At 39.6% G+C, this 17,024-nt stretch overlaps 1 protein-coding gene across 1 annotated transcript in view; it reads left to right on the forward strand.

The window, feature by feature from the left end:
- Positions 1–17,024, forward strand: part of LOC133520125 (2-oxoglutarate dehydrogenase complex component E1-like) — a 66,240-nt gene that overhangs the window by 34,350 nt on the left and 14,866 nt on the right. The window contains 12 exon segments of the mRNA XM_061854455.1: positions 1,477–1,555; positions 2,845–3,021; positions 3,642–3,790; positions 10,921–11,006; positions 11,613–11,792; positions 12,956–13,136; positions 13,414–13,632; positions 14,115–14,308; positions 14,381–14,634; positions 15,079–15,191; positions 15,859–16,046; positions 16,814–16,907. Of these exon segments, the coding sequence (XP_061710439.1) occupies positions 1,477–1,555; positions 2,845–3,021; positions 3,642–3,790; positions 10,921–11,006; positions 11,613–11,792; positions 12,956–13,136; positions 13,414–13,632; positions 14,115–14,308; positions 14,381–14,634; positions 15,079–15,191; positions 15,859–16,046; positions 16,814–16,907 (1,914 nt within the window).

Below are 17,024 nucleotides of genomic sequence, written 5' to 3' on the forward strand. Positions count from 1 at the left end.
TATTTAACTTTAAACGGTAGTTGGATTTTTTTAGGAGATTTCGATCGAAACATTTTTTATGAAGGTCGTTGACCTCTCAGAAAAAAAAAATATAATTACGAAACTAAGTAAAATATTGCAACGGGAGTTTCTTTCTAGGCTTACTTACAACCAAACACGTCATAATATAAAATAAATTAATGATGTCCGGAACTAAGCCAAAATCACACACTGTGCATGGCTAAGGATTAAAATTACGTATCGTATACTTATTATGGATATTTTATTGCGAATACACTATTACATCAAATGTTGCCACTAAATGTAAATCATCATTTATTTATTTTATATTGCAAATAAATCTTCTGTTATTTATTTATTTCTTACATAGCTGCATTAACCTTAATGTAAAGTGCATTTCAATTCATCGTTGTGGGTCCTTGTTCTGAATTTCCATGAATCCAATTTCAAATGGGTTTTTCCATTAACATGTATGCGTTTTGGAAAGTTTGAAATTCGTCTTTAAGATGAGTTTTTATTTGATAACGTTATCAAAAGTCACCCTGTATACATATTGGTACCTCTCATCCATGCACGAAATGCCGATCCATGGCCGACCAATACGGGGTCTTCTACCATATTGTGATGTCTGATGTTATACCATTAGGGTACGCTAGTAAAGGGATATGAGATTTAATGTCACTATTTGCTTGTCTTGCTGTGCTTTCTTTTGTATGTTGTATATTCGATGCTAAAAGTAGTTTTAATACCTTTTAACGCGAAGTAAGTTTACTAAACTACTTGTTAATCGCAACAAATCGCTTATTAGAAAATTTCATCAGTAATCTTACTGAGGTGCGAGACTACTTTTAACTTCGATTGCTTTAGATACTCTAGACTCTGGTGTATGTAATGTATTCATTCTTGATAGAAAGTACTTAAAATTATAAGATCAGATGGGGTTAAAATAGCATAATTACCTGAATAATTTTTACCTGTGTCTTACTTCAAGTTGAATGTTTACGTACCTAATGTTTCTTTCACTCTATCTGATCTGTATGTATAATATGACTCATAGAGATAACCCATGGGTTATACATAACTTCATGAGATTGTGTACTTTGGCATGCAGACACAGTAATATACATGAATACACTTTAAGCCGATCCACTAGAAATCGACGAGGTAGCGAAAGTGTGCGAGAAGTTTCATTAATAAAGTAAGGATGCAAAGCACGACGTTAATTTCGTAAATTGACCTGCCATATCCTATGTCTATCGCACGCGCATAATTATATTGTTGTCCTGCTCGCACAGTGCCACTGGCCGCCGGCATCGGCCAAACAGCAATATAATTATGCGCGCTACTTCGCTCACTTCTGTCAGACTTAGCATTAACGCCTTATAAACTGGGGTAAAGCAAACCCGTGTATACATGTTTATGAGTGTCTGGCAGCGAAACAGATGTTCCTTCTCTTATTAGCACATATTTTTTTAGATGAAGCTGACATGGACAGGGTGTTCAAACTGCCCTCTACCACTTTTATCGGAGAGAAGGAGAAGGCACTTCCCCTCAGGTATTGTGAAATGATTATTATTTACGAGCCCACAGTGTCTCACTGCTGGGCAAAGTTTCTTTTTCTTCCAAGTATCCCTATTTTGCGAGGTTTCCCAAAAGTATTTATCAAATATTGTGAAATATATGTGTTAATCTAGCAGCATCTATGCAGCAGCAGCTGTGTGTAGCATTTTTAAACTGTATGTATATTACATAGTACATACTATATTTTTAACAATATACAGGTGATCAGTAAGTGTGTAAAACAATAAAAGGTATGCCAGTATCGTAATAAATGTCCGAGCTCTCTGCTTGCCTCTGCGAATAATACGCCTGATTTTGAGCATTTATGTATATATGTAGGTATTGTATGTAGTATGTAGTGGTATGCATTTTTCAAATACTTGTACCGTATTTATACAGTTTAAATTATTTACTGGCAAAAGCATTAAAACATTGCATAGAATGAAAACCATCGACTTGTTGATTTATGTCTTTGGCATTGAAATTGAAGCAAACTACGACAAACGTCACCCTTCTAAGAATACTTGTGTTGACGACGGATTATGAAGAATAACTTCCAGCTTCCAATTTGTTTGACCGCCGAGTAAGGTCATACCGTATGTTGCGCATATACTATCGTCCACATAAACCTTATTGCACAGACATACGATCTACCAATGGTCAGTGAGTGTTGCTGTTAGTATGTAATTTGCATTTGTCAATGAGGGGGTATTGCAGTTCTAGCCGCTGTTTTCAGCAATCTTAACTGGCTGTACAACTGATTCAATACAGATTACTGGCGTCAAAATTTCGGCTCAAGATGCACATATAGTTAACATAAAAAGTACAATATTTGTATTGCGTTGCCATCTTAACTACAATAATAATCTACGCAACATTTTGTGGTTACAAGTAATCTTAGATATCATCAAAAAACCCTTTCCTTCGTTTTCCATTTTTTTTTATACCACGATGGTGGCAAACAAGCATACGGCCCGCCTGATGGTAAGTAGTCACCGTGCCTAAGTGTCCACAGAAAAATGGTTAAGGTTAATGTGCAGCGAATGGCATATAATTTTTCTCTGGGAGACCAAGGGCAAGTAATCTCGTATATAATATGTAATTCGCTCAGACCCAGTCAGAAAGAAAGAGTTTCCCTCCTATACCTGTACCGACGTTCTGTAAGTGGAGTATTTGTACACACACAAGAATTAGAAGCATTGAAAGGGCTTGTAGACATTCTTACCTGATAGAGTTGATTAGACGGTCTTATATTGACTGTAAAAAATAAATTTTGTGTCATAGGGAAATCCTGTACCGCCTCGAGCAAGCGTACTGCAACAACATCGGAATCGAGTTCATGTTCATCAACTCCCTGGAGCAATGCAACTGGATCCGGCAGCGCATGGAGCCCCCGGATGTCACCAAAATGAGCAACGACCAGAAGAGACTCATCCTCGCACGTCTCACTCGATCCGCCGGGTAACTATATACATTAAATAAATCAATAAATATTTGGGGATGATCTTACAGATCGACCTAGCTCCAAACTAAGTAAAACTTGTACTGTGGGCACCCAACCCAAACCCAATGATGGACCTTTTAACTTTTTGAACGTTTTATGTCATAAACCCAAACATCACTCATACGCCAAGCTCCCGGGCGCAAGGGAGCTAATGTAAACTTTATTTGAGAGTGTGAAGGTTACTTTGACAGCGTCCGTCATAACACCTATAGTTGTCCTTGGCGCTGTGTGCACGACAAGTAACGACGACTTTAGGTGTTCTTGGCGTTCAAAAGGTTAAAGTACTGTCATGGGCATAGCCCGTTTTCTCGGAGGCAAGAACGGACCAGTGCTAATAATTAAAAATTAAGTCTTAATTTTATCAAAATAGACTTGTCCTTGCAATTTTTGAACGTCAAACCAAATTGCACCCGTCCAACGTATTTATGGTCATTGGCCCCTATGTTGTAGGAAATTTACCATTTATGTCATAAAATAAGTTTGAAAGGGCCAATTATTGAGGAAGCGGTCGATTTCTTAGCTCTATAATAAATTAGTTTTCAATGGAAAAAAATACTAACGCAAAATCTGTTTACAGATTCGAGAACTTCCTCGCGAAGAAGTGGTCTTCAGAGAAGCGCTTCGGTCTCGAGGGCTGCGAGATCCTCATTCCTGCTATGAAGCAGGTCATCGATGTGTCCACGAAGCTTGGTGTGGAATCTATCATCATGGGCATGCCCCACAGAGGTGAGTTATACATGAACTTGAAGTGGTTTTAGATATCGAGGGCTGCGTGTCATTCCTGCTTTGAAGCAGGTCATCAACGTCTCCACGACGCTTGGTGTGGAATCCATCATAATAGGCATGCCCCACAGAGGTGAGTTATGAATTTTGTAGAGAAATTGAAGATAATGGTCCTCGGAGATGTGTTCCTGGGGGTCTAGCCAAGATTATAATCGTACACCGATAAACGCCAAACGATTAGAACAAATGTACCGCAATGATACATTCTACGAAAAGTCACGTGACATACATTATGGTAAGTTTTGATCAACGATTGCCACTGTTAGGCCCACGGGTTTTCCATTATCCATAATTAATACAAAGCAATTTTCAATTAATTGTAGCCATATCGTAGCATATGCTGGGGGGTATTTCCCTATTTCTATGATTAATATAATGTTAGTGCAGGTTGCAACAATCTCTAGACAAATGACACTAACATTTGAGTGATTCCGCCATTACTACGTATTCTCTACGTACCAACAGCGACAAGAACTGATCGTCGATCGTTAAACTTTATTTCTTTGTAATAAAGTTTACGTACTCCCTTAAATTGTAAACGATTGTATAACACATTTCCATTGTTTGCGCTGCGCTTGTAATGTGCCGGCTTTATCTTATTTATTGTTAATATAAATTATCGATAAGTGTAGGTAGACGCGTCACAACAATACAAGCAGGCGATAAAGAAATATTTATCGATTTACGTTTGTATAACGGTGTTACCGGGGTAGTCCCTGCCCGTAAAAACCGCTAACTAGGTAGTTAATGTAGCGGAGTGACGTTTGTGAACGCACTCCTTAAAATATGTTATCTATGACTGTCACTTTGACAGCTCTCTCGGAATCACCCCTTGCATATATGGACGGATATGCTGTACATCAATTTAATTATAATTAATATTAAGAAGCCACTTACAACTAAAATAAATACAACAAGAAGTGAATCAAGTGTTTTATTGAAGATACTACATGGCGCAGCCGCAACGAAGACGAACTTGCGAAGATTAAAGTAGATTAATAAGGTACACGTTTTACCGGTTCCCCATTTACTGGTACATCGGACATCATGGGAGAAAAAGATAAGGTTGTAGAAGAAGAACTTATACAATTAAAAGTGGACAACATGTGTGCGGTAGAGTATAAAATGCCACCGAGTTTAAATCTTGACAATATCGAAAATTGTTGGTCTCAATGGCAAAGATTCAAATTATCGTTCAGGAACTTTGTGCTAGCAGCGGGCTTTGACAAGTTGTCGGAGGCCAGGAAAGCAGCTATTTTAATAAATTGCATAGGACAACAAGCTCAGGAGCTGTATTTTAACGTGTTAAAAAAAGAAGATAAGGACAAGTTGGAAGACGTCATTACAATCTTCGATGATTACTTTAGGCCAAAGCAGAATGAAGTCATTAACACATACAATTTGAATAAACGGAACCAAGAAGAGGGCGAATCTTTCGACGCGTACTATACGGCAATAAGAAAATTAGCAGAGAACTGCAACTTTGAAGACAAGAAGGACAGGATGCTAAGGGACAAGATTGTCATCGGAGTGCGGGACCAAAGGGTACAACAGAAGCTGTTGGAAGTTAAGGACCTCACACTGGACAAGGCGGTGGATATCTGTCGGTCTACAGAGCTGTCTAGGGAGTTTGTCAAGACTCTCAACAACCCGGAGGTGAATGCGGTCCAGTCTAGCAGGCCTGTGTTCCACGAGCAACAACACAATAAAGCTAAGTATTTTAATAATAACAATAGCACTTGGTCTCAATCAGCAAATGTTAAACATAATAGTAACACTAACTATAACAAGTTTTTCTATAAATGTAGAAAGTGCAATACTGAACATGGGCCACGGCAGTGCCCAGCTTTTGGCAAAATTTGCTCTAAATGTAACAGACTAAATCACTTTAGTGTTGGTTGTACCTATATTAAACGAAAGGTTCATTATGTAACTCAGGATGGAGGCGATGTTGCCTGCAATGATGTTCAGAATTTGTGACTAGTATATAAAGTATACTCAATCAATCTTGACGATAATATTGAGTGGTCAGAATCTTTTAGAGTAGAAAATAAGAGAGTTTCCTTTAAATGTGACACAGGTGCCCAAATTAATGTGATGAGCTTAAACACACTTAAGAAAATTGTCAATGATGATACTAATATTAAAATGTCTGAGACAAGAGCTTTACTTGAGGTGTACGGAGGTGGCAAGTTAGTACCATTAGGCAAAGTCACACTGAAATTATATTCTAAAAATGAAGAAAATTATTTTGAAACTAAATTTATAATTATTAACAAAAACGTACGCCCTATTTTGGGTTTACCCTCCATGGTCCAACTTGAATTAATAAATATTGAGGCGATTAATAGTAAAAAAGTAAATGATTTAAGTGTCAGTGCTAAAACTAATATTAATAATAAAGAACATGTAATTAATAAACATATCGAACTTTTCCAGGGTGTTGGAGAGTTTAAAAAAGAGCTGCAGCTACGCATTCGACCGGGAGTGGAGCCTGTGGTGAGACCCCCGCGCAGAGTGCCTAAAGCGCTCCTATCACGTCTTGCGGAGAAGCTGGCGGCGCTGGTGAGGCACAAAGTCATTGCTAAGGTGGATCATCCGAAAAGTTTTGTTAGTAATTTAGTTGTAATTGAGAAAAAGAACGGCTCACTCAGAATTTGTCTTGACCCAAAAGACTTAAATCAAGTACTTATAAGAGATCACCATCTAATACCAACTTTGGAGGATATTGTTTCAAGATTAAGTAATAAAAAAATATTTTCTGTATTAGACTTATCGGATGGCTTCTACAATATTAAATTAACAGAGAGTTCGAGTGATTTATGTACATTTAACAGTCCATTTGGTTGTTACAAGTTTCTAAGGTGCCCTTTTGGCATTTCAGTAGCCCCGGAAGTCTTCCAAAGATACAGCGAGACTGCATTTGGTGACATTCCTGGTGTTATTGTTTATTGCGATGACCTCTTAATATGTGCGGACACAGAGCAGGAACATGATGCAATATTAGACAAGGTATTTAGCAGAGCTAGAGAACATAATGTTCGTTTTAACAAGGAGAAATTCCAGTATAAACTGAAACAAGTCAAATATTTTGGCCATATTTTCTCAGATAAAGGCATGCAAATTGATCCGGATAGAGTCACTGCCATAATTAATATGAAAAGTCCTAATAATAAAAAAGAATTACAAGTATTTCTTGGCATGGTTAATTACTTAAGAAAATTCATACCACACTTGGCTGATATTGCATCTCCACTGCAGTTGTTATTAAAAAAAGATGTGGAATGGATCTGGACGGAGGTTCATGAAAATGTATATGCTAACATTAAAAGAAAAATTAGTAAAGCCCCAGTATTACAAAATTTTGATGATAAGCTCCCAATTACTATCCAATGTGATTCATCAAAAGATGGCCTTGGATGCTGCTTATTGCAGCAAGGCAAACCTGTTTGCTTTGCTTCAAGAAGCTTGACACCAGCCGAACGTAATTTTTCACAAATAGAAAAGGAATTACTGAGCGTGGTATGGAGCACACATAAGTATCATTACTTTATCTATGGTCGTAAAGTCACAGTCTTAAATGATCACAAACCTCTTGAAAGCCTATTAAAAAAACATATTCATGAAGTCCCTTCACCCAGACTGCAAAGGTTAAAACTTAAACTCTTAAAATATGACTTGGATTTCAAATATTTGCAAGGAAAATTAATGTTTATAGCTGATCTTTTATCACGCTCGTATTTGACTTCCAATGACGACACAGATGAATCTTACATGTATGAGGTTATTCATAGTGTCGGCCTAGCACAAAATTTAGAATGTACTGAAGAACAAAAAACAATGTTAATTAATGAAAGCTCTGCTGATAGTGAATTAGATATGTTAAGGAACTTTATAAAAAATGGTTGGCCTACTAATAATAAAAATATCCCTAATGGGTTGCATGACTATCATAAATTAAGAGGTGAACTTTCAGCAGATAACAGTTTAGTATTCTTTAATGACAGATTAATTGTTCCAAAGAATTTAAGATTATCATTTATTAAAACATTACATGATGGCCACATTGGTATGACAAAAATGAAACAACTTGCTAGGAAATTGTATTACTGGCCACATATCGATTCACACATTGAGGAGTTTGTGAAACGATGTTTCCCTTGTCAGACACATCAGAATAATAATATAAAGGAGCCTTTACTCCCACATAAAATACCTTCATTGCCTTTTGCAAAGATAGCCACAGACATTATGGATTATAAAACCAAAAGTTACCTCGTAGTTTATGATTATTACTCTAAATGGCTGGACATTAAATACATACGTAGTAAAAGCGCGAACAACATTATTGAGGCCTTAACAGACATATTTTCCAACTTTGGTTTTCCTAAGGAAATAGTTTCCGATCATGTACCTTTTGACTCCAAAGAATGTAGAGATTTCGCTCGTGATAATGGATTTGTTTTCACGTATGCCAGCCCCAGGTATCCCCAATCGAACGGTATGGCGGAAAAAGGGGTACAAATAGCAAAAAAGATTTTAACTAAGTGTCATGAAGATAACACGGATTATAGATTAGCACTACTTAATTACCGGGCCTCACCTGTATCTGGTACAAACTTGTCCCCATCGGAGCTAATGTTAAATAGAAATTTAAAGACAAAGTTAATAGTAAATACCCAATATTTACAGCCAAAAATGAATACTGATGTACAGCAAGAGTTTGACAGGAGTAGGATTAGGAATATTAATAATTATAATAAAACAAGTAGGTTTAAAAGCCCATTTGTAGTTGGCCAATCCATTTGGTTTAAGAAAGATCCTAATAAGAATGTTTGGCTTGAAGGAAAAATTGTTTCCTGTAATGGTAATAGAGCATATAGTGTAGCTGATAAGAACAATGTAATCTATCACCGAACCTCATTTCATATTAGACCACCTTAGCTGGGCTGGGTGCCTCACCGGACTCTAACAGTTGGGACCACCATCGGTCGAATGTGGAGTTTGTGCATTCATTCTATGAATACTTTGTGATAATTTTGTATTATGTGGAGATGCATTCCTTTAAAAAGGGGATGAAGAGAGTTTAGTAATGTAAGTAAAATAAGTGCAAATATATAATGTGGATCTCAGTGCCTTGGGCCTTGTTATAAATATTTAGTTTAGGAAATTGTACTTCTGTGTTAAGCTAAGATGATCTTGTAGTTCTGTATAACTTTTAACTTTCTTTGAAAAAGGGGATGATGTAGCGGAGTGACGTTTGTGAACGCACTCCTTAAAATATGTTATCTATGACTGTCACTTTGACAGCTCTCTCGGAATCACCCCTTGCATATATGGACGGATATGCTGTACATCAATTTAATTATAATTAATATTAAGAAGCCACTTACAACTAAAATAAATACAACAAGAAGTGAATCAAGTGTTTTATTGAAGATACTACAGTTAATTTTGAGATATATCAGTTCAATATATTTTGAGACCGTGACAGATATGTAAAGCTGATTAAGTCCTACGATCAAGAGTGACGGAAAGATTATAGCATCTCGTTTAGATAACGGTATAACCGTCGTCAATTGTCAGTAATGCTAATGATACAAACAGCAATATGTATGTAAATATACGGTGACTTTTTTAACGTCCGTTAATTTCAAGGGTGCATTCCTGAGCTTAAATTAAGTAACTTTATCAAAGACACCGGTATTCTAATTAACTGCATTTTGGAGTTAATCAATGATTTATTTGTATCTGATAAGCCCCTTACGAGTGTGTACACTTGGCTGAGGCCCTGTTTACATATTGATTAGTGTTTAGTATGAGTTTATATACATATTTGCTACTAAACGCAAGTACTATCTCGGATGATCGATATTCGAAATGTCATTGATATGGCATATTTTTCAATTGTTTGGTGGATTTGAATATAATGTCAGTGTAACAACAACGCTATTCATTACTTTTACGAAAAAAGTTTTACTATTTAGTACTTTTTTGTATTTTTTTTATTATAGCGGCAACAGAAATACATCATCTTCATCAACTGTCTCGCTATCACGGTTCATGAGATACAGTCTGGTGACAGACGAACAGACGGACGGACAGCAGAGTCTTAGTAATAGGGTCCCGTTTTTACCCTTTGGATATGGAACCCTAAAAAGTAACAGTACTATCCGGGTCATATATAAATGTGTGATTCTGACACGTGTTACTTGATATAATAGGTCACACGCAGTCACACGGGTCACTTGGGTAACAATACTAAATTCAAGGTCCAGTTGCTTAATCGACTATTAATGTTTGTTTGTTTGTATCAGCATTTGTTTGAATATGAGTATTTTAATTTTAATTTACTAAAAGTGGTGTAAAATATACATAAAAAATATAAACAAATCAACCAATCAACCTTGAATACTGCCTAATACGCACTTATATGAATAATTTATACTAAACCTTGTACTTACATTCAATCTTAGAATGTCTGTTAAATATGTATATTCCAGCGAAAACAAGAAACTTTGAAATATTAGGTTTAGTGTATTTTCTATGAAACTCCGTCTTACATTATTTTTTTCGACACACTTGCTCGTAACGTGGAACTTACGGTTTACTAAACCGCTTTTAGGCTCATTATCCTAGATATAAAACCCGCTTACTTTTTTCATTACAATTATCGAACTTGAGCGGTAATATATGATAATCCGATTGACACAATTTTTTTTGGAATTGTACTTTTATTTATTTAAACTTTTAATGAAAAGTCAAGCATGGATTAAAGCGAAAGATTGAGTGAAAAATATAAACATATAAAAGTTACTATTTAACAATTAAATATTGATTCATAATTATATAATTTTTTACCTCGCAACTGTGTTAAAAAATGTCATTGCACACATCGGCTTTCTTATTACGCGCTCGCTTTTAGCTCGCGCGTACAATATCGTCTCGAGTGAAATAACCAACGTAGGACACTTGTATCATAATGCCATTTGGTGTCATACAGGTTGTCTTATGGCTACGTCACTTCAGTGTGTAGTTTATCCTAACTATGACGTGTACTTTCTTTTACGCAGGTCGCCTCAACGTATTGGCGAACGTGTGCCGCAAGCCTCTGCATCAGCTGTTCACCCAGTTCGCCGGTCTCGAAGCTGAAGATGACGTAAGTATTGCTTTAGTAAATTATGACGTTTACTTAACACTTGTACCGTCTGGGCTATCCAAATCGCTGCCAACTTAGCGTGATCTGACTATATATTTACGTTTTATGATGATAAAGAAGGACTCACCAGCTGGACTCCTTTTATGTCTTCGTCATAATAGAAACGGCGGGTAAAGTAATCTTGACACAGCTACAAGATAATTAAATTGTTAGCTCCTTGCGCTTATGGTATATAATTGTAAGCTGCATTCTCGGAGCGGGGCTCACTTCACGAAAGCTTGTAACTTATATTGAAAGTATATGTCATAACACAAAAAAAATTACTCGGCCCTTGCTGTGGGAATGTAATGTAACTCGTAAGTAATACAATCTGAAGTCTCTTTCTACTCCTTCTATTAGAAAGCAATTTCCGTAAGTAGTTATAAACCTCTCGCTCGAGGATATATTGTGTTATCTGTGGTGATGGTGAGGGACTAGTTTTTATGAATTCGTCAGAATTTTGTTGTTAATAAAATAAGCTTAGCTGTAGCCTGTACAGTGGTATCTTAGGTGTCTGACAGTTAAACGGTCTGATTTTCCAACTTATCATTTACATCTCTTCCACAGGGCTCCGGTGACGTCAAATACCACTTGGGCACCTACATCGAGCGCCTGAACCGCGTCACCAACAAGAACATCCGCCTCGCCGTCTGCGCCAACCCGTCGCATCTCGAGGCCGTCGACCCCGTCGTGCAGGGCAAGACTCGCGCCGAGCAGTTCTACCGCGGCGATAACGAGGGCAAAAAGGTAAAAATAATATTTTTATCTCATTTGCAATACGGTTGAGTTTAAGCATAGTCTTTAGAAACTCCAAAAGGCGTGCGTTTGAAACCATAGGGTCCACAGATGGTGATCAAATCTGTTTTCGGTTTCTCCCCTAACTTTCTAGTCCAGCTTTTTCATATATGAACAAGAACATCCGCTTCGCTGTCTGTGCCCGTCCCATCTCGAGGCCGTCAACACCGTCCTGCAGGGCGGGACTCGCGTTGAGCAGTTCTATCGTGGCGATAACGAGGGCAAGAAGGTGAAATGAGATCTTATCTCCATGGCAATATGGTTCAGTTTAGGAACTGCCAACCAGTCCCATCTCGTAGCCGTCGACACCGTCGTGCAGGGCAAGACTCGCGCTGAGCAGTTCTACCGCGGCGATAATGAGGACAAGAAGGTATGATGGTTGAGTTTAGTTATTCCCTATAGGAACTAATCTCAATAGTCTGCAATGTAACTAAAATCGCGATGTCGCGTGCCGTCGAAATTACTCTAAGGCTGCGAATCTTTAATTATCACGATGTCAGAAACACAACTCGAGCCAACTATTGAAAATATTGAAATCCTTTCAAAATTAAATTGTAATGGGGGCTTTTTTTAACCCAAAAGGCATTTGGTTGGAAGCGTATTTTTTAACCATACTTGATAACGCTGTCATTAACTCGTCTTCCTTCCCATTCTAAGCTGTTATATCACTACGAATATTACTTTGCGATGAGTTACTTGAGGTACCATTGAAAACCACTTAAAATTTCATTGTTACTTTTAATCACTTGTCTAGACATCTTCAAATCTAATCATAAGTGGACGCTTATCGTTAGAGTTTCTTAAAGCACATGATGTATTTTATAATAATAAAGTTGAGATCATTTGAGAATAGAGTTCTTTCTGGCTAGGGCCCCAAATTTATAAAAGAACCAGTTTGAATTTACAGGCGTAAACTGGCAACATTGAATGCAATTGACAAATACTTCACTAATGATGAGCTGCCTTGTGATCGGCGTTGTCGATCTATACTTTTTAAATTGTAACTTGTAGTTTAATAAATTCTAGTCCGGATATTTATTTAGTTAAATATACACTTTTATTATAAACCAAATACAAAAGTCGATACGTAATTACATATATTTGTGTTTGCATAGGTGATGTCCATCCTGCTCCACGGTGACGCGGCGTTCGCCGGACAGGGCGTGGTGTTCGAGACCATGCACTTGTCGGACCTGCCCGCCTACACCACGCACGGCACCGTCCACATCGTCGCCAACAACCAGATCGGCTTCACCACCGACCCTCGCCACTCGCGCTCCTCCGCCTACTGCACAGGTATGTGCATCCTATGGTACAGCGGGCAGGGCGTGGTTCTAGGCCATTTACATTGTCGCCAGCAACGAGATCGGCTTCACCACCGACCCTCGCCTCGGCTCGCGCTCACCGCAGGGGTGACTGAATGATAATTTTTGTCAAAATTCTGTCAAAAGGTTGTACATGGTTGGTTGTAAAAAGGAGCGTTTCATCCGACCAGTGAAAAATATTATATTTATTTTCCATTATGTCATTTCCTATCGTAAAGACTGCGTGACTAAACATAACATGTTTTCAGACGTGGCCCGCGTAGTGAACGCGCCGATCTTCCACGTGAACGGCGACAACCCCGAGGCCGTCATGCACGTGTGCAACGTGGCGGCCGAGTGGCGCGCCACCTTCCACAAGGACGTCGTCATCGACATCGTCAGCTACCGCCGCAACGGCCACAACGAGGTCGACGAGCCCATGTTCACACAACCCCTCATGTACCAGAAGATCAGGAACACTAAGCCTGGTAACGAATCAAATAAAAATCATATCTGACGAAACGACAAAAAATGCTCCTGGGGCGCTTTGCAGTCCAAATGGCATCGGTCCGAAATCATAGTGTCTGGAAGGAGTATAAATGCCGTCTTCCATAAATAGTTTAATTTGTCTGATGTCCCGGAAGATCAGGAACACCAAGCCTGGTAAAAAAACACCCCTGTATGTATGACCATTCACTAACTTTTATAACTTGCGCCGAAAATTACTAGATTAAACGACAAAAAATGCTATATGATGCCCCCTCATATAGCATTGAGTCCAAACGGATCCCTTTTGAAATCATATGTTCCGCGGGGAAGCAATAGAGGTAGTCTTCTCTAGATTATATTTCCGCACCTCTAATCCCCATTCGGGAATGCTTCGCAGCCCAAACGACATCTGTTTGAAATCATAGGTTCCGCACGGATTTGTTAATATTACAGAAATTTTAAAGTTTTTTTCTATTCTCAGTGCTGGACAAATACGCCGCCCAGCTCATCGCTGAAGGCGTCGTGACCGCCGAAGAAGTGAAGGACGTGCGCGACAAGTACGAGAAGATCTGCGAGGACGCCTACAACCAGGCCAAACAGGAGACTCACATCAAGTACAAGGACTGGCTCGACTCGCCCTGGTCCGGATTCTTCGAGGGCAAGGACCCGCTGAAGGTAATTATCGTCCTGACAAGTTTATGAGCAAGTATTCTATTCTATGCTATATTCTAATAAAATTCTTCGCAGATGTCCCCGACCGGCGTTGTAGAGGAAACCCTCGTCCACATCGGCAAGCGTTTCTCTGCGCCTCCCCCGAACGCGGCCGAGTTCGAGATCCACAAGGGCCTGCTCCGTATCCTCAAGTCGCGTATGGAGATGGTCGAGAACCGAACCGTCGACTGGGCTCTAGCTGAGGCCATGGCGTTTGGTTCCCTCTTGAAGGAGGGCATCCACGTCAGACTGTCCGGAGAGGACGTAGAGCGTGGCACCTTCTCGCATAGGTGAGTTCCAGATCCACAAGGGTCACGTATCAAGTCAAAAATGTTCGACCCATGGAGTCGGCCAGTTTTACCAAACGACTAGGATTTATCGCGGCAATTTTCAAATATTGTGCGGGGAAGTCTTACCGCTCTGTCACCGGATAGGATAACAATAAGAGGTTGCCGACCCTAACACTCCGCACCCTCGTTGAGCTCTAGCAACCTTATTCATCGACAGGAAGTAGGTTGTAGGGTCTAGTATTATTTGGCTGCGGTTTGCTGTAAGGTGGAGGTACTTCCCCAGTTGGGCTCTGCTCTAGATCTGGAATGACATCCGCTGTGCTGTGCCCTACCACACAAAACGAGATGATATTCACAATGCGTATCTCTTTTGAATGTAGTTTAAGGACGTACCCGGGTCCAAAATGGGGATTATAGTATTATATAACCGTGTTCTGTCTGCAGGCATCACGTGCTGCACCACCAGAAGGTGGACAAGGCGACGTACTGCCCGCTGGCGCACCTGTACCCCGACCAGGCGCCCTACACCGTGTGCAACAGCTCGCTGTCTGAATACGGTCAGTTGTAATTCATTATGAAAGAAGAAATTTCTATTACTCATGGTTAGGTGCAGCTTTCTCAGCTCCTTGCAGCCGATGCCAATTGATGATTCGACTGTGTGTCTCCAGCCAGGGGATTCGAGGGCGAATTGTCTTTCTTTTTCCAAGCGTTTGTCACGTCAGCCTTTCTCCGGAGTGGGTTTAAAAAAAAAATGAAAACCAAACTTCGGTTCATAGGGATTTTAGTTTCTCGTGATATTGTTGTATATGTGTTGTCAACCTAGTTATGCACCAACTCCTAAAAACAACTGCTGTATACTTTTTCTGTGTCCTTTTTTGTGCAATAAACATATTTTTATCTTTATCTTTTTTTATATGTCATCCAATTTATTACACAGCGGGACCAATTATTAATTTCTTTTCTGTTTGAAAGGTGTTGGTCCCGTTGCCACCTGGTCAGGATCTGATGATAAAATCCTGGAGAAATCGAAAGATTTTAGGGTGATTGGTGGAACTGCTGACGAAAATCATGAAATGATAGCATGTCAGACTAGTTTTATGAATTTGGTACTTTTTTAGTTAAAAAAAAATCGGAAAACACCATTGGTGAAGTGTAAAGCGCCTGTTCCTGTTAGAGCGTTTTTCGTAAACAATTTTTTTGCTGAAAGTTATCTCTTTCTTGCAGGCGTGCTCGGCTTCGAAGTAGGCTACTCCGTGACCAACCCCAACGCCCTGGTTCTATGGGAGGCGCAGTTCGGCGACTTCAACAACGTGGCCCAGTGCATCATCGACCAGTTCATCTCGTCCGGGCAGGCCAAGTGGGTCCGCCAGTCCGGCATTGTGCTGTTACAGCCACACGGCATGGAGGGCATGGTGAGTGACAGAGACAACAACGGCCCCGGAGCCGATCAGGGCTGTCCCGATGTGTCTAACCTGTGTCAAATTCCATAGGTTTGAACTGACACGGGAGTCCGTTAAGGATCACCCCATTGTTACACCATTGGATATATCCTGGATTCAACGGGTATTAGTAATGAACTTTAAAGGGCCGTCACAATAGATCACTGCTTAGTCGACGTGATAATTCAAAAGCCAAGAAGGACAAGTCCAGTATGTACCTAGACTTGGCTCACGAGATAACCGCCAAGTGGGATGTTAACTCGATGATCATTGCCCCGATAGTCGTGGCAGCGAACAGTCTCATAGCGTCTGGGCCAACACCTTGAGAGACTCACTAGGTGGTTGGATCAAGGGTCAGATGCAGAAGGCGGTGATCTCGGACACGGCGCGGATAGTCCGCCGGTTCCTCTCTCTGCGGCCCTGACCACCGGCAGCTTGGGCCCTGCCCCGCTGCTGGCGGCACCCTAGGTTAGGTTTTTTATAATGTGTTTATATGTATTTTGTATTATTTTGTGTTTTTATATTTAACTTATATATTCATATTATAAATAATCTAACCTAAGATTTGAAACGAATAAAGGAGATAATAATAATTCATATATGTACATCGTTTTAGCATTAAGAAGAACTTCCTCATAAGCACGAGGATTTTTATAGGGCACAAAATATGTAGCATAAAAACTCATTTTAAAATTGAAAAAAAAAAAACCATCGTTAAAATAGTTTTGTGCTCTGTGCAGGGCCCCGAGCACTCGTCGGCGCGCCTGGAGCGCTTCCTGCAGATGAGCTCCGACGACCCCGACTACATGCCGCCCGAGAGCAACGACTACGAGGGTACGACACATGCTATATTGTAACTACACTCGCATATCTGTGACGTTCCACTACGCTAAAGATTAACTCGTATTATTTGAAGGCCTCCACTGATGTCGGGCCTAAATCAAACTCGTC

The sequence above is a fragment of the Cydia pomonella genome, chromosome 7 (assembly GCF_033807575.1).
Source record: "Cydia pomonella isolate Wapato2018A chromosome 7, ilCydPomo1, whole genome shotgun sequence".
Taxonomy (NCBI): Eukaryota; Metazoa; Arthropoda; class Insecta; order Lepidoptera; family Tortricidae; genus Cydia; species Cydia pomonella.